The 24890-nt window shown below is 39.4% G+C and overlaps 4 protein-coding genes across 4 annotated transcripts in view; 1 reads left to right on the top strand and 3 right to left on the bottom strand.

Annotated features, from left to right (window-relative positions):
* The window catches only part of loxl2a (lysyl oxidase-like 2a), a 29374-nt gene extending 21966 nt beyond the window's left edge, over nucleotides 1-7408 (top strand). Inside the window, exons 9-14 of the mRNA XM_062444315.1 lie at nucleotides 1545-1710; nucleotides 1869-2109; nucleotides 2586-2701; nucleotides 2840-2976; nucleotides 3436-3547; nucleotides 6171-7408. Of these exons, the coding sequence (XP_062300299.1) occupies nucleotides 1545-1710; nucleotides 1869-2109; nucleotides 2586-2701; nucleotides 2840-2976; nucleotides 3436-3547; nucleotides 6171-6241 (843 nt within the window). The 3' untranslated portion in view covers nucleotides 6242-7408. The remainder of the gene's footprint in view (nucleotides 1-1544; nucleotides 1711-1868; nucleotides 2110-2585; nucleotides 2702-2839; nucleotides 2977-3435; nucleotides 3548-6170) is intronic.
* On the bottom strand, nucleotides 4563-11369 carry r3hcc1 (R3H domain and coiled-coil containing 1). Its single transcript, XM_062444326.1, has 9 exons — nucleotides 11306-11369; nucleotides 10874-11040; nucleotides 10084-10221; nucleotides 9003-9573; nucleotides 8717-8892; nucleotides 8360-8430; nucleotides 8172-8267; nucleotides 7813-7951; nucleotides 4563-5567 (listed from the first exon to the last, which is right to left on the bottom strand). The coding sequence occupies exons 2-8, from the start codon at nucleotides 10912-10914 to the stop codon at nucleotides 7842-7844; spliced, it is 1203 nt and encodes a 400-aa protein (XP_062300310.1). The 5' UTR covers nucleotides 10915-11040; nucleotides 11306-11369; the 3' UTR covers nucleotides 4563-5567; nucleotides 7813-7841.
* Nucleotides 11370-13232: 1863 nt separating this feature from the next.
* LOC134005412 (golgin subfamily A member 7-like) lies at nucleotides 13233-15573 on the bottom strand. Its single transcript, XM_062444304.1, has 6 exons — nucleotides 15507-15573; nucleotides 14913-15035; nucleotides 14669-14821; nucleotides 14438-14539; nucleotides 14078-14134; nucleotides 13233-13739 (listed from the first exon to the last, which is right to left on the bottom strand). Exons 1-5 carry the CDS (start codon nucleotides 15513-15515, stop codon nucleotides 14087-14089), a joined length of 435 nt encoding a protein of 144 aa, XP_062300288.1. The 5' UTR covers nucleotides 15516-15573; the 3' UTR covers nucleotides 13233-13739; nucleotides 14078-14086.
* A 4617-nt stretch (nucleotides 15574-20190) lies between these two features.
* On the bottom strand, nucleotides 20191-23333 carry rplp0 (ribosomal protein, large, P0). The gene is made up of 8 exons (XM_062415983.1): nucleotides 23300-23333; nucleotides 22897-23005; nucleotides 22511-22686; nucleotides 21988-22075; nucleotides 21459-21605; nucleotides 21130-21315; nucleotides 20889-21029; nucleotides 20191-20417 (listed from the first exon to the last, which is right to left on the bottom strand). The coding sequence occupies exons 2-8, from the start codon at nucleotides 22948-22950 to the stop codon at nucleotides 20262-20264; spliced, it is 948 nt and encodes a 315-aa protein (XP_062271967.1). The 5' UTR covers nucleotides 22951-23005; nucleotides 23300-23333; the 3' UTR covers nucleotides 20191-20261.
* Between the last annotated feature and the right edge of the window lie 1557 nt (nucleotides 23334-24890).

The raw sequence follows: 24890 nt of genomic DNA, 5'->3' as shown, positions 1-24890 counted from the left end.
ATCATGGGAATGTGCTTTGATAACAGCAGGGAGTTTCATAAGTGGAACTTGGACTGCTGGAGGATGTTTGTCCCACTCAGCTGTGTTTGGGAAAATTATGTGCAATGCACTTCTACTGGAGCAACATGTCATCATGTGTTTGTGGTAACCACTTGAGCCATCATCCTTTAGTAAAGTACATTTTAACATTGTGCTTTCCTGATCTACTGTTTGAAATAAACTGTGTACAAGTAGCTATTTCACTTTATTGAAAAAAGAGAATTCTGTGCCAAGTCAAACAACCAGGTCAAGGAATCGTGAGAACATATCTCCTTGTAATTACATATTATATAAGAGTTTTCATGGTAACTGTAGGTTCAGGAATAATAAATGTCTATCTTTTGTTATCATACTGTAGCAGAGCAGGCAATCAGCCTCTTCAGAGTCTCTTTCCTGTCTGACTTTTAAATACTCCTGCAGGCCCACCACCAGATGGAACAAATGACACCAAGCTTAAACTATACTGCTGTGTGTCTGTCCCTCTCCTCAACCCACCAGCAAGTACTCCCACATACATATTTTCTCAGTTCAATTTATTCCTCAGGAATCCCCTACTTCAATGGAAGCTGACGGAAAGTATGAGGTATTCTAAGGAAGCTTCCCCTGTGGTCTAGAAAAGAGGCTGAGTCAGAACTGTGAGGACATCAGAGAACCCCTTGCTGTGTGCGTGTGTGTGACGGACTCTGATTAGATTTGCCTCGTGGGACAAGTGAGATTACTGTACATGACTGCAAATCATCTACGGGAAGAAAAGGAGGATAATATTTCTGCTCAAACTGTTCCCACACACAGCTCCTTTTCTAAAACAGTTTCTAAAACAATTAATCTTTATCTGTCTGATTCCAGCTAACCTGAGCATATTTAGATGGATCTATGTACTATAGTCTATGGAGAGGACATTTATATTTTGACGTTTTCTTTATTTGTTTTCTTGCTGAGTTACAATATGAAGCAATCTCCAGCGGCTGGTTCCTGATGACTGGGACAAGGGGGAAACTGCCTTGCTTTGCCCAAAAGAAACAAAATCCCCCTACCCGCACCTCTAATGCTCTGTTATTATCATCTGTTTCATTTGTTTAATCCATTATTTCTAAATGATGAAATGTAAAAACAAGTTGTGGTTTCAGCAGGACTTGATGAGGGACTTTGTCTTGGGATTTTGTCTTGGCCAACTTCATTGGGTCTTGTCATCATTGTTAGACTGCCTCCTTACACTCTGAAGTTACACTACAAATCTTGTGTTTTGACCTGAATACTGGAACAATAGAAAATATATAAGACAGCAACCGGAGGGTCTTGCGTGACTAAATACTAATTATTAGATCTTGGTCTCAGTTTTGACAGGAAGATGCCTTTTAGCACATGAAAGACTTGTGGCTTGAATTACAATTTGCTTATGAGGAGTTGCGACTTGGACTCCTTTAACACTTGAGGATTACGACGTTTTGAATGAATTGACTCAGCTGATGATTTACTGTAAATCTTCTGTGCTTCTCTTTTATCAGGAAACATGGTACTGGGAAGGAGATTCATCTGCTGATGGCATAGTGATGAGTGGAGCGAGATGTTCAGGGACTGAGCTGAGTCTCGATCAGTGTCTTCATCATGGAAAACACGTTCATTGTCCCAGAGGAGGAGGACGCTTCGCTGCTGGGGTCTCCTGTACTCGCAGTAAGAAACTGTAGAAGTTCGAACTCATTCACAATTAAAATGTTATCAGTTAAGCAACATTTTAGGGACTCAGTACATGAAATATGTGAAAATGTGCTTTTATATTTTATAATTAAGACCTGAAACCATCATTTCCCTTGATGCTCTCTTGCTATCAGCGGCCCCAGATCTGGTCCTGAATGCTCAGCATGTGGAGCAGACCACCTACCTAGAGGACAGGCCCATGTATGTGCTGCAGTGTGCCCAGGAGGAGAGATGTCTGTCCTCTAGTGCAGACAAAGCCGATGCCAGCTCCTACCGCCGCCTTCTGCGCTTCTCCTCTCAGATCCAAAACAACGGCCAGTCAGACTTCAGGCCACTGTCTGGACCCCAGTCCTGGGTCTGGCATGAATGCCACAGGTGACAACTCAAACAGGACTTCAGATTGTAGTTTGCTGCTGGTTATTATTGTCTGGCTGTATGAAACATGATGATGCTATTTTCTGTCTTATTATGTTATTATCTGTTATTACACAGCTGTGAATGCTGTTAATGCTAATGCCAGATGTTAAATGCTTAGTGCTGGAAAAGTTATGGAGATTTAAGGATAAGGTTTTTAACTGAATTCATATGTAACATCTTGTTATTTATCATTATGAACAAAACAGAGAAAAATGCAGTGTATAGATTATTGTGTTTGTGAAACTGTGACATTTAGAAATCATATGGATTGATTCATTAAGGCACATACTATATTAGTTTTGTCATTTTAAAGGGGTGAAGTTGTTTGGAAGACACTAAAATCATATGGCACACAGAGATAAGAGCATGTTATAGTTAAATATAATTAGATATATATGTAGGATGTTTCATTTTTCCCCCTTTGTCCAATCCAGACATTACCACAGTATGGAGGTTTTCACCCACTATGACTTGCTGAGTGTGAATGGCACAAAAGTGGCAGAGGGACACAAAGCCAGTTTCTGTCTAGAGGACACCCATTGTGAGGAAGGTAAATACACTCCTTTTCCATCTTAATTTCATCAAATACTATAGAGCTGTAATACTAATGCTGAGGAATGTTGAATGTTTAAACAAGACAGATCTGGGTGGCTTAATGCAAAACTTAAACTGATATGAATGCTGACAGGTATTCAGAAGAGGTATGAATGTGCCAACTTTGGGGCACAGGGCATTACAGTTGGCTGCTCGGACACCTACAGACATGACATCGACTGTCAGTGGATCGACATCACAGACGTGAAGCCTGGTGACTACATCTTACAGGTAAAACATTTGATTTTCTAGACTAGCCATAGTCGATATGGCACATCTGCTGCTGGAAAGACTGTGTAATCTCCAGCCAGCTCAGACTCATACCAACACTTTCCACAAGTCTGCGTCTGCTCATGTTTGGCATTCAGACATAAAACGTGTGAAAACCTGGGGGTCAGCAGTATCTTTGAAGGACACGGAACTTTCTGATGGGCACTTTCTGCCACAGAAACTACATTTGCTATTTCCAAATAGTGACACATATTTTGGCTTGAACTACGAAGCATCTGCAGCAATTAAACCTTTCCGACATTCTGTTAGGTCACCCTGTCACCATCAGTCTGCTGCCAGTCACTACACCTGTATTACCTGGTCCTTAGCAATACTGAGAATTACTTCAAAGTGTGTAAATGTGACAGGAAAACCTATTGCTTTCAAATGTACATTAAACATTGTTGTGTGCTCTTCCAGGTTGTGATCAATCCCAACTTCGAGGTTGCAGAATCAGATTATACCAACAATGTTATGAAGTGCCGCAGCCGGTATGATGGACAGAGGATATGGACATACAACTGTCATATAGGTGAGACTTTTATCACCCAAGAGTCAAGTTCAGTGGAAATTTAGGTTTGTTTGTTACTGATTTTGCTTTTTTTTTATGAAAGCTGAATTTTAAAGTCCAGTGTTTTGGGCAATTAAGTCAGTTTAGGCTAACATTTTTACACTCCTCTGACAGATGTGAAAACCATCTGAGTCAGCACACAGTTTCATTTCAAACTCAATGGGCTAAAGTAGAGCCAGAAAGTTTCACAGTCCTAACACTGTACGTCTTTATTTTAAAATTATACAACATTGAAACTTGTTTTATACAGTGTATTAAGTTAAAAAAAAACACCAAAAAAAACATGTAGAGCTTTCATATTTTCATGGGACTGAGCCGCATTTAATGCTACAATAAAGTCTTCATTTCCCTGAAATGAATCAATGGATGTAGTTCAATTCTACAGATTAGCGACAGAGCAAGTCTTATCATTCTCACATCAGTCACAAAAGACAATTTCAGGGAACGAGCCCATTTCAGTATAACAAAAAATAAAAAATATTTTTTTCTAAATACAAACTTATACAATTCTCACTTAGTTGTGTTTGTGGACACCTCTTTACAGACGTTAAACCGGTATTAAATCAGTGTCAAAATTACATAAAAATAACAGTAGTGTAACAGATAAAGAAGGCCTAACATTCAAGTTTGCAATGATCAAATTTCTGAAATGTTCTAGTTTTCTGTAATGGGGAGTGCAAAAGAACTTAAATACTTTCCTCTGAAGCAACAACCTTATGGTAGTTTAATATTATTTGGACAAAAATAATTAAAAAATGAAAAATATTAAAAACAAATAAATCTCTTGCAACTTGTTAACCAAGCTATTGTTAACCAAGCAAATATATATATACATATATATATATATATACATATATATATATATATATATACATATATATATATATATATATATATATATATATATATATATATATATATATATATATATATATATATATATATATATATATATATGTTGAGATCAGTATAACATTGCTCATAAATGTTGTATTCTCTACAACTGTATTTATCAATTGAATCACTTTCATTTGCATTGAGTCTATGATAGTAACAGCTTCTTTTGGATTCACTGCTGTGTTTTTATTCTTGTATGTATTGATGTTGTGTGTGTGTGTGTGTGTGTGTGTGTGTGTGTGTGTGTGTGTGTGTGTGTGTGTGTGTGTGTGATATAAGCTACTGGGTGCCTAAATTTCCCGTAGAATCTAAAGGTGGACTTTAAAACTTGTTTCTGTTATTTTTAGATCTAATACTGTTAAGGTTTAAAACAAAAAAAAGGTCTATAGATCCATAGAACCTTTTTTTCCCTGTTTGAGTTGTACAAAAAAAACTGTAAACTGTAGCGCACAACAAAACAGACTGCTTTAACAAAATCCTGAGAATGAATAATCTATAAAACAAATCTAACATTTTAAGTTAAAGTTTAAGGAGTTATTACTTACATAAATGTATGCAATCAATCCTGTATTAACTGGGCAAAGAAAAACCATCTTCCCAAAAAATGTAACCTCCTCAAAACGTACTTCAGTTTAAAGGCAACATGCAATCAAATCAAAATAAGGCAAGAGCTTCTCCAGTTTTCTCCAACGCTTCCTGAAGCTATCTGAAATCACCTAACACGCCTTTGCCAAACTCCACTCTTTATACTGACACATCATTTCCTTAGTATTAGGGATCTTAACAGTGAACAACGCAACCCACAACAATCATGTCCAAAGTTCAGGGGTCAGGCTCAGCTACAGAGCAGCAACTGTGAGGCTGGTTGTAATTCAGCGTTTTTCTTAAGGGTACTTCAGCAGGGCGATAGTGGTGATGTGGGGGCAGTTTCCCTCTTCAGCGTGCCAACCTGCTGTACTGATCAGTGAAGGAGACCAACGTGTCGGACAGTGGTCGAACTCTTCCTGATCTGCCAGCTGTTTGGTACCACCATGAGGCTCTTACAGAGGGCCAATCAATAGAGGCAGACCTCATCTAGGCCTTTCTGCAGACAAAAAGAAGTGTTGTTAGATGATATTTTGAAGGGTGTAATAGCTCAACCATATATACAATAGACCTTTTGCACTGGACAAACTTTAGCTTTATCCTTAGTGGGAGAATAAAAACCCACACATGCCAGATGTTCTATCATGTCCCATATCCAGACATGAGTTTGCCTGATTTTGAGGATGGTACCTTTTACTGCCAATAAACCAGGTCTGGTTCTCACTAAGGTGGTCACTTTCCTACCTTTGAGACGGCAATATGTCAAGGAGGCACATCTTTGACATATTGTTGCACCAAAGTTTTGAGGTTTTATCAACCAGAAATAAAGCTGTCTGTTTGAAGATCATTACCATTACAGCAGATCCACTATACTGCCTGTCTTGACATATTTGAAAATAACATCTAGCAGAGTACAAACGTCATTCAGACCCTGACTCTGAAAACGTATATACTGCATATGATTTAGCATCAGATGGTGCAATTCTAGCACATCAAAAAGTGTGCTACTGTCTTTCAAATATTGGGAATTCATAGCTGTTTAAATTTGTGGTCCTGGAGCTTCAGCATTTGTTCATTATTCTCTCTCTTTCTGACGTCACAGGTGGCTCACTGAATTCAGAAACAGAAGAAACGTTCCCTGGTTTGCTGACCAACCAGCTGTCACACAGGTAGACATCAAGATGGACAACACAGATGGATGAACTTTAGGGAAGCTTATATTAATATTTGACAACCACTAGAGGGGGCTGTACTGATTTGCTTCCTTGGAGGAGTGCTGGATTGTTGTTGAGATGAGGGCTCAACTAGTACAATGGACAATTATTCAATTGGAAAATGAACTGCTTGCTAGAAATCTATTAACCACATTCTGCTCTACAAAACTGATACTATTTCTTATTGTCTCTTGCCTTTGTTGTATGTGAAATGTAGATTTTGACCTGGTGCTTATTTGGAAAGATGTCAGGTAAAAAATGCTGCCAAATAACATTTAAAATTGTCAACGGTTGCCCTCTTCGCTAGATTGTGAAAGGCAAAAGACCTCAAACTAAAAGCCTTTACATGAAACATTCACCGTAATTTGCTTGGGAAAGATAAAAAATATTTTGGTGCTACAACTGATCATGACCTTGCCCTAAAAATGTTATCCCAAAACAGTTGAACTGAAGGGGAAGTGTATGAATTGTGTACATTTATACTGTGTTGGACAGTGAATGGCTTTAAATAGAAAAATAAAAAAGAGATCAACCTCGTTCTCTGGCAACAGCAAAACTAACAAGACAAATAATTCCTGCTCGAATGACTGTATTAAACTTTCTACAAAGGATGACAACTGCAATACAGGGCACCAGATGGTTAACGGTCTGTCCGAGTGAGCTATGAACAATAATTTGGTTTTGTTTCCTGTACTATTTCTGAGAATCTGTAAAGATTTTCAGCCATACATTGAAGTCAGAATAAAGCTGACTGGGGAAGTGCTTTTTTCTTTCCAGGTTTAATGTTCCATATACTTGAGACTTTTGAAAATGCTTTATTTATTGTTGTTTTTTCTTGGTCACTATAGCAAACTCACATTTTCACCTTCATAATATGCACATCCCCTCAGCTTCTTTCTCAATGTCTTTAGTTTTGTTAAATTATTACCGTCAGGGACAATTGTAACATTGTGGATGTACTGTAAAAGCCAAAAATGTATGTGAAAGTGCCTCTCCGTTGTTTTGTAAATTAGTTTTTTATGTGGCAAATTAAGGACCCTTCATTTTAAAGGGCAGTTTCTACTGTGTATGCATGGGTGAATGTGGAAATGCATTACATTTCCTGTAATAAAGAATGGTGAACGCAGATGTCGTTTTATATGATAAAGCTACAACCACAAAATGTTTCAGTGAATACAAATGTTTTTAAAAAGGACACCAAGATGAACTAAAGAGACATAAAAACATTTAAAAAGTGAAAGACTATGTACTGTATATTCTACCTATTAGTGTTCAGATCAACATGGTAATAACATATCAACAGTTTTGCTTATTAGTCAACACTGTTGCAGATTGATTGCCATAAATCTGTTAATTCCAGCTTCTTAAATGGGCTTTTCTGTCACATACAGTAGTTTGTAAGTTTTGAATCATTGGTCAAACCAAAAAAAAAAAAGAAAAGAAAGAAATGTGTATTTCTGAATGAATTTTCAGCAACTCCACAATGAACCCAAAATACTTTAAACCTGTGGCTTTTGTTATTCTGTTCACCTGTATTTGCCAACAGTAAGCCGTTTTCTTCAGTATCGCTGCACCCGTCCTCGTCCCTGTATTCCTAACGCTCTGGTCACCATCCGCCTGGCAACAGCACAGTCTGTCCTTGGACGTTCTTTCACTGGCTGGATAAACTCTGAAAGATACCACAGAAACACAGATCTGATCCACATCACCCAGGATTAAAACTAAAGATTATTCACAGAGTAAATATCAGATACCACAAAAGGGCTCCAGGATATTGATTAAATGAAGCTGCATTTTTTATTGTTCAAGATATTCCCTTAACTACTACAAGCATATTACTTCAAGTAGCTATAAGGCTCAAATAATTTAATGTTAAAATAATGTCCTACCTGCTCGTCTAATGGCCTTGCCTTTGGCTTTTTTACTCCCCTCAGCGAGTGCGCGTACCTTCAGCAGCGGGTGGCAGATGGAGAGGGCTTGGAGTGCTCCATATAACACAGCAAGCACTGATATGTTAGTACATTTTTAGTCATTTAGCTTCAAACCCATACTTTCACTGTATAGTCAAGTCTCTTACCTGAAGACTCACTGGAGAAAACCCCCAGAGCATGTGTGTTGTCCACCCATTTGATCTTCATTCCACCACAACTGAGATAGAAAGGGAAAGTACATCTTAATTATGTCTATATTATGTAGCTGGAGCAGTTGTCTGAGATTATCTTTAATTATATTGGACTTACACATGTTAAACTGAACATTTGTTGCAATGTAAACACAGAAAAATATCTCGACCACACATTACAAAAACATGTTGCTCTTGTTGAGTCAACTTTAACTCAGGGGAGTTGTTAATTAAAACATAATAGAATAAATGAATAAAAGACAAAATGGCAGGGTTGAAGAGAGCTAAAGGATCTCAAGTCTCTGTTCACACCTGTAGTCTGTAAAAGCATCCAGGAGGTCGTCTGTTTTGAAAATCGCTGGGAAGTCATAGATTTCAATCACATGGCGAAACTCAACCGGGTTGATACACACGTTCTCATAAATAGAGTAGTCATTGTGTACATGCTCAATGGAAACAGTCACTGCCTCTTTCAGATGTGCCTTGATCTGACAGGACAAACACATTATGGGTTACAATTACAGAAGAAAGTAATGATAACACCTGTATATCACTAAGTCTTATTACTAAATATTTGTATTTTTAAATTTAAGCTTACCTCTTCAGTTAAGTCGTCAGTGTCTGTGCTTGTATCTTCTGTCTGAGCACTGCATGACACACTAGCAGGGTCTTCCTCTTCCTTCACATCCCCCTCAAGGTTCATGTCAGTGAAACAGGCCACAGTCTGGTCCCACACAAAGGGCTCACCTTCATGCAGCCTCAACACAGAGTTTTGTTTCTGCTCCTGAGAACAAAGCACTGAACTGTCAAAGGTAAAATCGGCCGCACTGGGGAGAGATTCTCGTTTGAAGGAGGACTTTGTGTTTTCTGTAGTTTCAGAACAGGGACAAGAGTCAGATGAACTGCTGATGCAGCTGCAGCTGCAGCTACTCGATGCTGGACTGGGTAACTCTTGGTCTCCTAACGGTCTTTGTGAGTTTTGTAAGTTCAGCCTCTCCCGAGCAGCTCTTGGCATGTAAAGGGGCATGTCTGGCCTCTTAGGCGTTCGGTTTCGTGCTGGGACGGAAGAATTAGGCTTGGCGTTGCCCTCCATCTCCTCCTTACTTCTTGGGGGTTCTTCACACAGGCTGTGGTTGCCCTCCAAGTCACTGTCATCTTCTACCTCACCCCTACAAAAACACAAAAACAAAAATATGTCCTTACATAGGAACATCCATTTCAAACATATTATAAACTTGACAATTGATTTAAAACTAAAGGCGACAAACAAAAGCAATGTGAATAAAAACAGTCCAATTTGTCTTTTTTGTTGCACCAACAGCAAATTAGCCAGGATGATTATTTTACAATAACCAAGCAAGATATAGAGATCCCCGATGCAAGTGCTACAACTAACCTTTCATAATTCTTATCAAGAAACCGTCCTGAACTTTTGGTCCTTTTAATTCAACTTGGATTGTTCATCTGTCTACATTCATATCAAACAGATGAGTTTAAAGTACTATAGAATAGTATATTGCATAAAATTGAAACTTTTCCTTAACATGTGTCAGCTGTGTCATCACACCTGATCAAAACAAGTTAGTTTCTCATATATTTGAAAAATGCACAGGATGAATAGTTCAAAGATGGGTTTAATCAATGCGTGATCAACACCAACACCACAATTCATTCAGTACCTGATCTCAGTATGGCAGACCACCACCCTACGACACCAGCTCTCCCCTACGGAGAAGGTGGTGAGCTCTGGCAGATCCTCTGTGGTCTTGTGGATCAGGTATCGCAGTCTGCTGGGTAGAGGGGGGAACAGGAGCACACTGGACAGGGACACAGAGGTCATGACAACAGAGATGGACAGTCAGCAGTCAATATCTTTTTTGGGCAGTATACAAGCAAGGTCATTTTCAAAAGCATGAACCTGGTTTTGAGGCTTTATTGTCATAGTGTGTAACCTTCATTTAATCAAATAATCTAATTGAGATCAGAATCTGATTTGTAAGAGGACCCGAGTACAGCAAAATAAATAAATATACACAAGCATGTACTGTGCATTCAAACAGCAGTCATAATCACTGATATCTACATAAAAGGTCCAAAACTAAAGGTTTAAAATCATCCCATGGGAAGAGACCTTGGTAGTATGCTGCATAGTGCAAAGTACTTCAAGGTTCAACACTACTAGTGCAGTATTTACCCATGGGGTGTCAAGAGTTAAACTGCATTCACTTTTGTTTTAAAGTTAAATCAGCAGCAATTTCACAATGGTTTTACTGTCCTCAAGATAAAGAGATTTTAATCTTTCTGTGACAGTTGTTCCACTTGAGGTTATTTATGTCGAGACTGCATGATTTCAAGAAGATGGAGGGCATATGTAAATGGATGTTGAATGAAAACAGTCACATGAGTAAGTGGTGCAAATATGCAGCTGGACAGTATAGTTGTGTATTTCTCTACTGGTGGTAACTTTACCTTTTGTTGCTCTTCTGTTGGTATGCTTCCAGATCATCCATGACCTGATGCACGAATTCATTTTCTTGCTTTGGCAAATAAAGCCCATCGAAACAAGGAAACGCCAGGGTGGACAGAGAGGATTCGCTCCCGATGACTGAACTTATTACTGACCTGACTGACGCGAGCTGTAAAATTAATACAAATTGATCTTAATTCAAATTTAGTAACGTTATCTTGCAGCTGGTTAGAGTTAGTGAGATTAAGCCAAAGAAACAAAAGCTAGGTCAGTTAGCTAAGTAGACCAGAAGCTGTGTAGTTATGATGTATTTTGTTTCCTAACACATTTCAACTGTTAAACAAAAACAACTTAACTTTCAGTTAACGACAACGCACGTCAGGTAACTGCCACTCTGACGTTAGCTATGCGTGTAGTAATTCCACTTGTCTTACCGGTGTGGTTTAAGTGTACAAGTGTTTTGACTTATGGTTGTTTAGGTCAGCGTTTAGTGAAGAGTCACAGGCAGCAGTGTGCTTCAGCAGCTAGCTAACTTCACTGAGCTGCCGGAAGCCTCTCCCCAGGACGAGTAGTATATCCGGTTTGTTTCTTCAGAATAAAAGTAGCGTTCCTCCCTATGGTTCCTCCAGAAACTGATAATTTGTAGATTAATCAGTGGATGAAGTATTAAGATCCTTTACTTAAGTAAAAGTACCAATACAGCAATGTAAAAAAACAAAAAAACTAACTTCATTACTAGTAAAAGGCCTGCATTTCGATCCTACTTAATTAAAAGTACATTACAGAACAAGTATTATCAGCTTGATGTAGTTAAAGTATTGCAGTAAAAGTACTAATGTCATCCCTCTGACTGATATATTATTATATATGACATCATTAGATTATTAATACTGACGCTTCAATGTGTAAGCAGCATGTTACTGTTGTAGCTGCTGGAGGTGGAGCTAGTTTCAACTACTTTATAAACAGTTAGCTTTAGTCCAGAACGGTTTCCAACCTAGGGGTTAGGCCCCTCCAAAGGGTCACCAGATAAATCTGAGGGGTCGTGATATGATTTATGTGGGAGGAAAGAAGAAATAACAGTTTTGATAAAATGTGAAAATTTAAAAAAAAAAATGAAAAAATGGTGATTTTTCATTTTGTTCTATAATCTTTGAATTTTGGTGAAATATTGGATAATTTCAACATTAATTGAAATAAAACCACAAGACCTTAGAGGAAAAAATCACTATTTAGTGGCGCTCTTAATAACTCAGACATCTGAAATGTGACCCCGACTACACATTGCACTTTTTGAGAAAACAAAACATTTTTTTTTTTTAACAATGTGTTGTATTTTAAAAAGTTGTTATAGTATCCATTGCGTTAAAATCTTCATCTTCAAGCTGTCAAGGAAATATAGTGGAGTAGAAAGTACAATATTTCCCTCTGAATGTGTGCACTGGAAGTATAAAGTAGCATCAAATGGAAATACTCAAGTAAAACAAGTATTTAAGTAAATGTATTTTACTTTCCAACACTGGTTGTTATAATAATCCCAAAAAGATTAACATACTACCCTTAACAAACCTTGGGGACATAACTTTTTCTGCTTAAGCACTCAAAATTTGGAAGACTTAATCAATAGAAATTAAGGGGGTGACCTCCGTGACCATCTATAAAAGCACTGTGAGAGTGTTTGCATGTTTTATACTCTACATTTTTAATGTAGCTTAATGTTTTCCTTTTTAATTTATTGTAATGTGTTTTTTGTTTATGTCAAGGTCTTTCGTATTCTTAATGTTCTTGTACAGCACCTTGAGTTACAAATACTTAATGAAATGTGCTATACAAATAAATAAAACTAAACTTCACATAAGGTGAAATACATATTTTTAAATCTATTACCCACACAATACTTCCAACAGCTCATTCTCAAAGCCTGATGTGGTCTGACATTTGAAATAAAAGTCAAACACAAGGAGCTCTACAGATTTCCAGGAAAAGACAATTTATTAAGATAATCACAACAATTATTTGTAAGAAAAGTAGACATGTTGTATCAAACACCAGCTATAGCAATCATCTGAGGAATTCAGAGTGTTTAAGGTTTCTGTGGTGTTTGGTGATTATTAAAAAAAAGAAAAAGGGATGACGTTCGCAATATAGACAGAGAAACTTCAGAGACATCTGACAAGGACTGCTGAAAATTAGAAAGGACATGTAGTGCAGTGGTTCTCTGACAGCAGAGAGAGCAGGGCATTTCTCAAACTGCACTAGGTCATGTTATCATTACTTTGTGATCATCACCTTGTGATGGACTTATTAACAGTAAACATGCTCCATCTTTAAAGTCACAAAAATCTCCAGCTCAGAACTTCCAATGTGTATGTTGCACAAGACGTGATTCCCTCATAAAAGTCACTTTCATGCACATATAAGAAAACATTTGCCTCAACAAAGGCTACAACCAGCAATTAATACTGTGGAGTGCTACCCATAACAGAATTACTGTTTACAGATGATGCCAACAACTCCATCCCAACCTATTTCTATGACAATTCCTGGTGACTACACATTATTCAACTTTATATTATTTGCAAAACAATACACAAGTCAAATCACTCATAAGTACCATGATCAAAAGTGGCATTTTATACAATGGCACTATTCATAAGGACTGGTTTTGATCAACTTGGACATGATTTATACATCACCTCATGTATAAAAAGACATGAAAACACACAAACATAAGGATAGGCAGTCAGTAGAGTACATATAAATAACAGAGAAAGGGATCAGATCAAAATTATATACATCCATTCGGGTGAAGAAGGTGTCTAAATGTGCTGCCAGACAAATGAACAGTATCTGGTCCAAGTCATCATCCTAAAAAAGGAGGTAAGAGGAAAAAAGATGTTAAGCTAAGAATTAGCAGAAGATAAAGCCAGTGGTGTTTTTAGTGTTGTTATGCTTGGTTGTACATTTAGGCTGCATGGTAGTAAATGTCATTCTAAATGACTTACAGTAATTATGAAATAATGTAATTAAAAGGTGAAGTGTAAGAGGTCCATTTGAATACAGCTAGAAAAAAAGCATTATGCCCGACTTTTTGGGAGAATCCTGAATTTCTCATTGCTTGAATTAAAGTTAAGAATGTCATATTAGAGCTCCCAAGGTTTTCCCAATAGAGCTGACTTTTCATTAAAAATGCAGTGAGAACATACCAAGATTCTTTATCTTCCAGAGCCAATATTTCTGTCTTCAAAGATGGTGATTTCAACCTTGAAGACAGCAGGTTAAGGGGAAAAAACATAATGATACATACCCATCTCTTACAGAACTAACAACAATTAACTTTTCTAGATGTACACAACATCGCACAAGCTATGGTGACCTAAATTATGGAGTTAAGTCCTGTATTTCTCTTTGGCTGAGTAGACACTATAAATAGTGTCACTGATACTTACTGTCTCAAATCAACTCAACTTCTAATTGTGAAATTATTTTAGGTAAGCCAGGCAACATCAGCAAAAGCTGACTACTAAAGCTGTCAACTAAATTGACATTAGCCAAGTGAAGGATACGACTCTGAGACCTCTCTCTATGGGGTCAGTGAGCAGCAAGCCTCTGGGAGCGTATACTTTCTCATTCTGGTCCTTAATATATCTGGCAATCTTCTTTAACACCTGAAGATGGAGAGATAGAGAGTCACACACAGCTTAAAAGATAAACAGTGATGTGTAGATCTATGTACCCCACCAGACACAAAACGGAGACCTGGTGCAGTTCCCAGAATGGTATTAAAGCAGCTTTACCTTTTCATAGTGTGTCTCCATACAGAGGAATACGGTATAAGCAGTGAGACAGGCCAGGCAGCCCTCCAAGTAGGACTTCCCCCCTAGTTTCTCTGCCTCTGCATAAAGGTTGTTTAGAGTCTGGATGGTCTCCTCAAACTGCTGCTTATCAAGCTAAAACAACATAACAAGTTTAAACATAGACACCAGACTTTAGTGTGCATTAAACAACCCTTGCATCCACAATGACGAACTCTCTACATACCCTTGATTCAAGATCAGAGGGGAACTTGGTCTGGAACCTGCAGATGGTCCCTGAGCCGTAGTCTCTCTGGATAAACACCTTGGAGAAAACAGCTGGCTGCTGGAGGTCCTGTAAGCTGTGGGTCTGGATGAAAAATGAGATATGAAACTTTCTAACATGATCATGGGGTGTCTTGGGGGCAATATCGCCTACTTTACAGCCAGCTAACCCTCGAATTTAAAGGGAAATGAGCACCTGAATGTCAATAACATAGCTACGTTAGCTATTATCATGCTAAAAGCTACGACATCTTTAATTATGTCAGTCTGAACAGATGACAAAACCAAATATGTGATGTGAACTGACACTGGCTTCTGCAATGTAATGTAATTGTAAAGTAACACTAAACACTACGATTATTATGCGGGCTAACGTCACATTAGCTAATTATACGTTAGCTTACTTTTGTTGACCCATCTACGCCGTTGGAAAGTAGGGGAATATTAGCATTTATCAGCACCCAAAACCACAAAAAATTGTAAATAAGCTTATTTATTCAGGTGTGTAACCACACACAAGTCTCAAACCAAACCAATAAACCCTAAAATAACTTACCTCAGCCATAGTGGACGCTTCCTCTGTAGCTGCTGTTCATCCGTGACGCATCTCAATCTACCGACGCAACTTCCGGTGATGTGCAGAATTTGGTAACCCATCAGATTCTGCAGTGTAGGGAGAGAGGTAGACCTACAGGTCCTTTATTCGAGTGAAACTATAAATAACAAAATGTAAAACTACTTCATTACAAGTCAAAACAAACAGTACTTAAAGTACTACAGTAAAAGTACTTAAATGCAGGATTTTACTTGTAATGAACAGGGACGATTGTAGGATCAGACCTTTAAGGGGGCTCAGCTCCTAATGAGAATTTGACATGCAATGCCCTGCAAGTGTTAAAAATAATACAATAATAATTTATTGTTTTCAGGGGTGCTGAGATCAAATTTAGGGGCGCTAGAGCGCCCCTAAATGTGTATCTATCAAAGAGAAAGGTTGCAGGTGGCACCAAAACATATACACATAAAACGAAACAGGCTTCCTAACCCAACAGATCCCCACTGACTCACTACAGATGAAAAAACAACTGAGATAAACAAAATAAAAACCTTCCTGGATGCACTAATCTTACCTGTCGAAATAAAATATACTAGACACTCAAATTACTGGGTGGTGCAGAAATGTTGAATTTATGAAAACAACAAAGTTAATCTAGGCTATATACTGCCCACATCCTGAAACCTCACAGGAATTAACATTTAACAAAAACTGACAGGGCGTGAACCCAGGTGGAGGGATTCCCCAGAGAAACACATCAGGAGGGATTCCCAAACGATGACGTTTTGTCCGGTCCTAACTGCTCTACTGTTCTGCTATCTCTACTGTAGACGAGATTATAAAAGTTTCAGCATATAATCTGAACTACACTGTGTGTGTACTTGCCACAGAGGGGAAGACATCCTGTCAGGAATTAAAGAATTGGCAGATGATGTTCTACTGCAACAAATGGGAACAAGGTTGGTTTGGTTCAAGTCTCTCTATTGCAGATATTGGCCTTTATTGATTTATATTATTTATTGATATTGACTGTACTTTTTGAACTGTCTCTTATTTTGCCCAAATTATCCTTGTGATTTCAGTGCCCAAGAGCCAAAGAAACATGTGGACTCAGCAAGACTGCACACAATCCCTGATCTGTGGCTGAGGGACATGGAAAAGTTTTTGCCTTTTGGGTAAGTAGTTATGCACTTTATAATACTAAAGTAGCAAAAAAGTGTGTGCTCACAATCACATGGTTGACTTTGGACATATCAGGTGGAGAAATAAGAAAGTATTTCCCATCCTTCATCTGTCAGACAACAACGCACCCAGTGTCCGCTAAGGGCTGCCCCCGGAGGCCGAGACAACCCAGCCTGCCTGTCCCCCATGCACCCTGCAGCAAAAGCGATTTTCTGCATGTAATCTGATCACGCTGTCAAGTAAACTGATCACTTTTATGTATTGTAATACAGTTTACCGCTATTTAACTTCCAACAATTATCTTACTTGTAGGGAAGTAATCTGATTACCATAGTAATACAGCTAGCCCTCTTCCCACCTGCACTCATTGTTGTTTGTCAAGCTTGTGGAGAGGGCCAATGAGGCATTTTTTTAATCAAAACATTTTCATGACTTAGCCAACCAATAGCTAAGTTACACAGTTAATGTAAAAATAGATGTTATTGATGTTTACTGAAATCCTCTTAAATTCTCAGTTCTCTGTATACATTTAATGTAGTCATGGCGAATTCTGCTTGGTCTTTTCTGTTTTAGTTAAACATTTTACTGTTCCTACCTGAAAATATTGGCTATATTTTTGAAGGTTTGATTTGCATACATTTGACAATTATGCACATCGTTGACATTTACTTATTTTTCTTGCTTCGTAAGATTTGGAATCAGTACAAAAAATTGCAAGATATCCCACCTTAGTCACGATGTCCATTATAGAGCCGGGATTTTCCAGTTATCCTGGCTGAATTTAGCCCAGACTCGGTTGCACAAAAGCAGAGGAACATAAGTTACCATGGAGATTTATTCAAGGAAATGTCAATAAGGAAATCAGTTACTAATGACCTTTAGTTCGACACTAAACAAGGCAGGCAGGTACACTCACTGAGGGACATAGTCGTGATTCCAAATTACAGTTTTATTGATAACCTATTCAAAAACAGAAGAAAATAAGCTGAAAGACAAAGGAAATGATTAGCACAATACTGAGTTAAGATATAAAAGGGTTATTTTATAACATAATCAGTTAATACAATTAAAATATTTTGACACTATAATACAAGCTCAAAGAAAACCAAACATAAGTGGGCTGGGGTTAGCAGGTGGGGTGGCAGGCTACACAGGGGAATGCCTAGGAGTACTACCACATACTCACCGGTGCAGCACACTCACACAGCAAACAGGTAAAACATGAGTCCCAGTGCCCTTAAACGTAGCATGAAGTGAAGGGGACTTCACCCAGGGTGACTAGCCGCCCAGCAGACTGGCCCACAGTTCCACTAAATCAAAGAAACAAAACTGAAAACAAATTACAACACTTGTTTTATAGAGCCTTTAAGGCTGTACTACATCGGACAGGCAACAAAGCAGCAGCAGGTGGCAACCTGCAACAAGAGAAGAAAATTAATTTGCCACCTGCATACACAATAATAAGATTTGTCCAGGCCCCCACTTACCACAGTAGTAAGGAAAGGATTCATGCAACAGCCCTCTGAAGTGCAAGTCATTTTGTGAATGTTTGACTTTAAAGATCTCTGTGCACCAGCAAAATACATAAGCCATCTCAGGAGTCATTTGATGCATTTAGTCGATGACAGCTGTTGAAAGAGCAAAGACTAAAACCAAATAGTGTGCCTACAATTTTCTCCCACGAAGAGTCCAAGTTGAAGGGCCTTCGATAGCGAGTGAAATCTGCTCTAAGGAACGTCAAAGACAGGAGACGCTGGATGCTCTCCTGTTATGATGTAACATTAAGCAACCCAGTCCACCAGTTTTACCTTTTGACTCTGTAATCTATAAGTGTACAAACAGTGTTCTTCAAGTAAGACCAATGCACTTTTATCATACAAAGATAGTTTGATCCAAACACTCACCTCGAACAGCTGCTGACAGAAAGAGGATCTCTTTACAACACACACTCTCTATCCCGGTTAGTGCAAATCAGTAGTTGCTGCACAGACTCTCCTCTCCTCTCCAATCATCTTCATTTTAATTTAAAACTGCAGTTATGTCTCCTGTTATTTTCCTCACTGACATTGTGCGTGGGTTCAAATTAGAAAAGCTGAACAAACGTTCACAGTTTTAATTGAATAAATATTTGGTCCTTGTCCCCCCAAACATCACCCACTATCTGTCCATTCTTTTGGCAGGTTTTTTACTCTGGTAGCTTTTATTGCACTTTTAGTAACATAAAGAGTGTAGCTGTCAGCACCTGGTTCACTGTCTCTGTGTGATCAGCACACACAGGACGGCTCAGCTCCACTCCAGGTGAACCACACAGCAGTGTTTCCCAAAGAATTTTGAGAGAATATGGACATCAGTCCGACCCTTTAGTGGATTCTGGGGCCCGGCTCCCCCAGAAGAACTAAGTCAAATGCGTCATTCTTGGGCACTATGAGAGCAAACTAAAGAGGTTATAGCTATAAAAAAATGTTGAACATGAAAAACAGTGTAAACATGAAATGCCAGAAATAACCTAAAAATGTTTATAACAAACATCATAGAATAGGGTAGTTTCTATTCCTGTGTGTTTACCTTTAAATACCATTCACCTCTGTTAAATTAACATGTTCTTGGGTACAACCTTAAAAGGCTTGAAGCTTTAAGAAATCCCAGGGATTAAAACATGATTTGTGAGCCTGAAAAAGTTGTCTGGGAAATGTGTACATTGTATTGAATAATATGGATTTGAAACTGCTTTCAGATCACAGGGGTTATAGGTCTGAAGCACCATGGTGATCTATTTTATTGCCAAGCTCCGTGTAATATGTCTGGCACTTCAGTACACAAATCAAGATCGTTCCAATTACACCACCTAAATTGACTTTAGGCTTAAATCAAGAGCATTAATCTGATTTATGTGGATCTTAATACTAAGTTTTTTTTTTACTGACAATCTTGGTTTATTGTTCATTTATTCCTAAATAGATTCTGGTGGCTTAACTGTTTTGGTTTACACTAAACCAGGAATACTTCCCCCATTGATGCCATACTGGTACTCAGTCACTTTACTGAAAGTGGGCTAGATATTAAAAATCCCAGAATGTTAACCAAAACAGATAATGTATAGATTTTGAAGCATATGAACTAGGCAAGTAGTAATCAATAGAAATAGTTTACTTCTACAGCAGCAATGAATATCCTGTATGGTTCCCTGTACTACACCATTTGTCATTTGGCACAGAGCCTGTGGGAACACTAGAAATTGATTAAGACTCGTTAATACTTTAGCTTTGCAGGCTGACACCCAAATCGCATGTCTGGTTCTGCACACCATCCATTTACACCAGGATATTGGCATAATTTATCCTGCAACATTTAAGACCCTTAGAATCTAGTTGGCAATGGATTAAACCCTGTACAATGAAAACATTTAGTACTTAAAGCACAATACTGCATTACTACTAGCTCAACTTTTCAGTTTAACAAACCCAACCTTATATTTACAAAAAAACAAAAAAAACAAAGTATACACAGTGTTCAAAACACTTTTTATTGAATCATGGTCTTTGTTGACTCAATTCTGAGTCTGTTCGCTGTGGTTTAGTCAAACAGACCGAAGCCCATGTCATCATCTGATTCCTCAGATTCCTCCTTAGCTTCCTCCTTGGCAGCAGCTGGAGCCGCAGCCGTCTCAGCAGCTGCAGCAGGTGCTGCGACAGCAGCAAATGCAGATGGGTCAGCCAGGAAGGCTTTGACCTGTGACAACAAAAAGGTGAAAAATTAGTCATGTACATGAAGTGGTTTCCTGTGCATGCAGACTGAGATTCAAGAATTAAGCACTTTAGTACCAACAGTGACCCTTGAGTGTAATCTGAAACTAAGAATCCCTGCCTGTGCAGAACTTGACAGGATTTTTTTAAGTTTCTTTGCAGGGTGATCCAGCACTCATATGGTCTGTTACAATATGCAAGCAGAGTGTAATTCCTACTAAAGAAAGGAATACAAGTGTCTGAGACCTTGCGTCCCTAGCTGTCTGGGGATTTAGACAGACAGGGATAGCTGGAGACAGGTTACTGTTTGCAGGGGGAACGACACCACAGCACCACACAAGCTGCAATGTAACTATCCTGCATCATCAAAACTCAGACATGTATATACACTATGCAGGAATTTGTCAAGTTAATCCTGCTGATTAACTTGACAAATGTACAGTTCATGGGTTCATACCTTGTCTGCCAGGGGGAAGGAGTAGTCTGTTTCCACAGCAACAGCCAGGACTTTCTTGTAGCCATTGATGATGGAGTGGGGGACAGAAGCAAGAGTGGGGTAGCCAATCTCCAGGCATACACTAGCAATGTTCCTCACACCCTTAAAAAGAAGTTATATAGTCACTGACAATTCACCAACACAACCACAAAACATATCAAGTGAATCATCTTTAGTTGCAAGGAGTGAAATTTCATCTTACCTCCAGGAACCTGCCATGCAGAGAAGCCTCAGTGATGTCAAGCACCTCAGGGCTGTAAACACTGCCATTGTCATACACCTGCTGGATGATGAGTCCGTAGGAGAAGGGTGAGATGTTTAGCATGTTACACAGCGTGGCTTCGCTGGCACCAACCTTGTCACCAGTTTTGATCAGACCAACATCACTCTGGTGGAGACAAAACAAACAGTTAGTTGCTGATTTAAACTGAGACATTGTTTTTCATGTACTGAATATTCAAGTATACTTTTGGAAGAAGACATGGCTTCCTGCACTTAAGTATACTTGTATTTGCTACCACAGCAACTTACCAAGATTTCAATGGTTCCCCTGGAGATCTTAGTGGTGATACCCAGAGCCTGGAAGAAAGAGGTCTTCTCAGGACCAAGACCAGTGTTCTGGGCTGGCACTGTCACATCACAGGGGGCAATTGCTCCAGCACGGGCAGCTGCAGGCACCTTGGGTAGTGAAAGGCAACAGTCAAGTACACTTTACTAGGGCTGGTTGAATATTATACTGACATATTCAACAAGATCACATTTTAAATCAAGTTTTAAGTCTGTCTGAAACCCTACGTCCCTGTCTGCCTGTGGGTGCTGACAGACAGGGATAGCGAGGGAACAGATTACTGTTTGCAGGGGGAACGACAAAACAGCACCAATCAAGCTGTATTGGAACTAATCCTGCACTTTGATGTTAACACAGATCTTGACTACAAATATTGGTTCCTTCTACTGTACTGCTGATTGTATATGGAGATAACACTTTTGGGATTTTGTTTTCATTTTGTGTTCAGAAGCCATTATTGTATACTCTGAAATAGTGTTTAGAGAACCTTACCTTGTTGGCTAGCAGCATGTCCCTGACCTCAGCCAGATCCTCCTTGGTGAAGACAAAGCCCACATTTCCTTTAATGTGGGGAAGGAGTCTGTTAAATCATATGATCTGTTACAATATGCAAGCAGAGTGTAATTCCTACTAAAGAAAGGAATACAAGTGTCTGAGACCTTGCGTCCCTAGCTGTCTGGGGATTTAGACAGACAGGGATAGCTGGAGACAGGTTACTGTTTGCAGGGGGAACGACACCACAGCACCACACAAGCTGCAATGTAACTATCCTGCATCATCAAAACTCAGACAAGGTATATAATATGCAGGAATTTGCACAAAACAGGTTATCTTTCACATCCACTAGAAGTATATGGCAGTGTACATCTCCAGAGACCCTGGCCTCTGCCTGTAGACACAAACAGCATTCAGCTTTGGTCTCACCAGCACCGGTTGAACTAGGTAGGGGTGTTTTTACACTCAAATTCTGTATAGTATGCCTTTGAAAAAGCAGACAGATGGAGCAATAACTTACTTCTCCAAAGCAGGATTGTTCTCCAGGTGGCCACGGATGGCTTTGCGCATCATGGTGTTTTTACCCATGAGCACCACAGCCTTGCTGCGCAGAGACAGACGAATTGTCTGCATCTGCTTGGAGCCCACATTGTCGGCACCCACGATGAAGCATTTTGGGTAGTCATCCAGGAGTTGCTGTAAAGAAAGAGAACCGTTTTTGACATATGTTAAGCGGACTGCACTGCATGGTACCTTTCCATTTGTCCACTCAAACTACTTTAACTCTACCCGCCACATTCACTCATGGCAGGGACTGTTCATCGAGTGAATCAAATTCACATTCAATGACATTTCGGCTAAAAACATACGAGTGGTGATTCACAAAGGTACATCCAAAATACTTACGATGATTTTCATAAAATAGTTGGACTTCCACGTGGCCCTGTCTTCCCTGGGCATCTTTGCAGTGCTTCCAAGGATCGCTTAAAAAGCTGATTTAAAGACAAGGTAATATCTACAACAAGGAAAGAGAAGACGTTACAGAAGGTTATATTGAGGAAACCGAGCGGACAACTAATACAATCTGCGTTGTAGACCAGGACATGCGGCCGTCACCTAATGCTAGCTAACATTAGCCAGACACAGGCCACACTCGGTTAAAGTCAAATTTACGAACATTTACGCAACATAAAACGCTTTCTGTTCAATGCTAACAACATAACCTAGAAAATTTAAATATCACATGGGGTGATAGTCAATTTAAAATGACTTTAATCGCCAACAGTTAAAGACAAGAGACTATCCTTACCGTTCACAAGGGTTGCGTGAAAGAAAGAGAAGGAAGAATGACGCGAGAGGAATATATAGAGAAATAATTGACCAATCACAGTTGAGCTATGGGCGTGAGCATCACACCCATTGGATAGTTGTTGTGTCAATCACTTCTGAAGCCAGTCACACAGTATAATCGACGTTGCACACAAGTCGTGCTGGCTTCAAACGACAAGCGTGGTTTCAAAAATGATTTTTATGACTATAAAACTCTTTTATGTGGTCACTTAGATATACTAGAATCTAAGTGGAGAGTAATGAATTAAACTAATGTCGGTGTCATTCAACGAGCTTGCATATCCGTCAGCACAGCAAAGCGATGGCCGTTTCGCCTCCGCAGCTTCCGTCAGAGGTGTGGAACCACGTTTTTGGATATCTGTCTGTGGCAGACAAGTTGAGCGTTCGGGCTTGCTGCAAGTACTTCAAGAAACTTATTGACCATGGCTCTCTGTGGAAAGGCTGGGCAGTAGTTCTGGGTTTTCAAAACGGCTCTTACAACAGTCAGTTTTGGGCCAGCCTTCGCCGCAAAAAAGTCACCAGTGCGGTGGTGAGGAGCACCAAAGTTAAGGACTGGAAACAGCTCGCCATGTGCCTTCCAGCTCTCACTACAGTGATAATGGACCAAAGCTCACAAGAGACCCTCAACTGCCTGAAGAACTTTCCACATCTGAAGCATCTGGTTATTAGAAGCAGTCGTAAGTCTGTTTTGCTAGATGCTCCTGCGGTGTCTCAACCCCTGCAGCTGACTCACCTCAGCATGTGTGGTGTTAAATTCCCCAGTGCAGCAATTGATAGTCTCATTTCTTCTGTCTCCCAGTTTCAAAATCTTACATCTCTGGTTTGTCATCAGACAGGGATCATTGAAGAATCAGTTTGGATGGTTCACTCCATACTTACCTGCCTGCCTAAGCTCAAGCATCTGTCATTGACCACTGTGCATGTACTGTACCCCCCTCACAATCATCCCAGACCCAAGCCAGGTGCCATAGGTGGAGCACATGGACAAGATGGTGCCACGGCCTTGTCCAGTTTAGAACTTATTAACTACAGCGATCATTCATTACCAGAGGATGCAATGAGACTGGTGCCTGGCCTGCAGACTCTTGCAGTTTTCTACCAGCACTCAGATGAGGAGTTGGCAGAATTAGGGCCACCTGTGTGTCACCTGAAAACATGGCTGGTTGACCTCCCTCAACTGACAACCCTGGTCATTGTCAAGGGCCCGTCTGTTTACAAATATGTCAACGCCATTCCAGCCACAGTGACCAGTCTCACACTGCGTGTTGCAGGAATATCCTCAGAGGAGATGGCAGCTGTGGCAGTGCAAGTACCGGATCTCCTCCACCTTCACATGGACCCCTGGCCTTCACATTTGGGAGCTCTCACAGCTCAAATCCCACATCTATTTCCAAAGCTGAAAAGTCTCAAAATTCGACACGAGCATGTGCCAGAGAAGGATTTCTTGCACCTTCATAAGCTTCAGGACTTGAAATACTTGGAGATTCTGGATGGTCGACCTAACCTCTCTGAGCTTACTATGAAGCTCCAAACTCTGACAAACCACAGAC

The sequence above is a fragment of the Scomber scombrus genome, chromosome 3 (genome assembly GCF_963691925.1).
Source record: "Scomber scombrus chromosome 3, fScoSco1.1, whole genome shotgun sequence".
Classification (NCBI taxonomy): Eukaryota; Metazoa; Chordata; class Actinopteri; order Scombriformes; family Scombridae; genus Scomber; species Scomber scombrus.
Note: the sequence above shows the minus strand (reverse complement) of the source record. Positions and strands in the feature narration are given on the sequence as shown.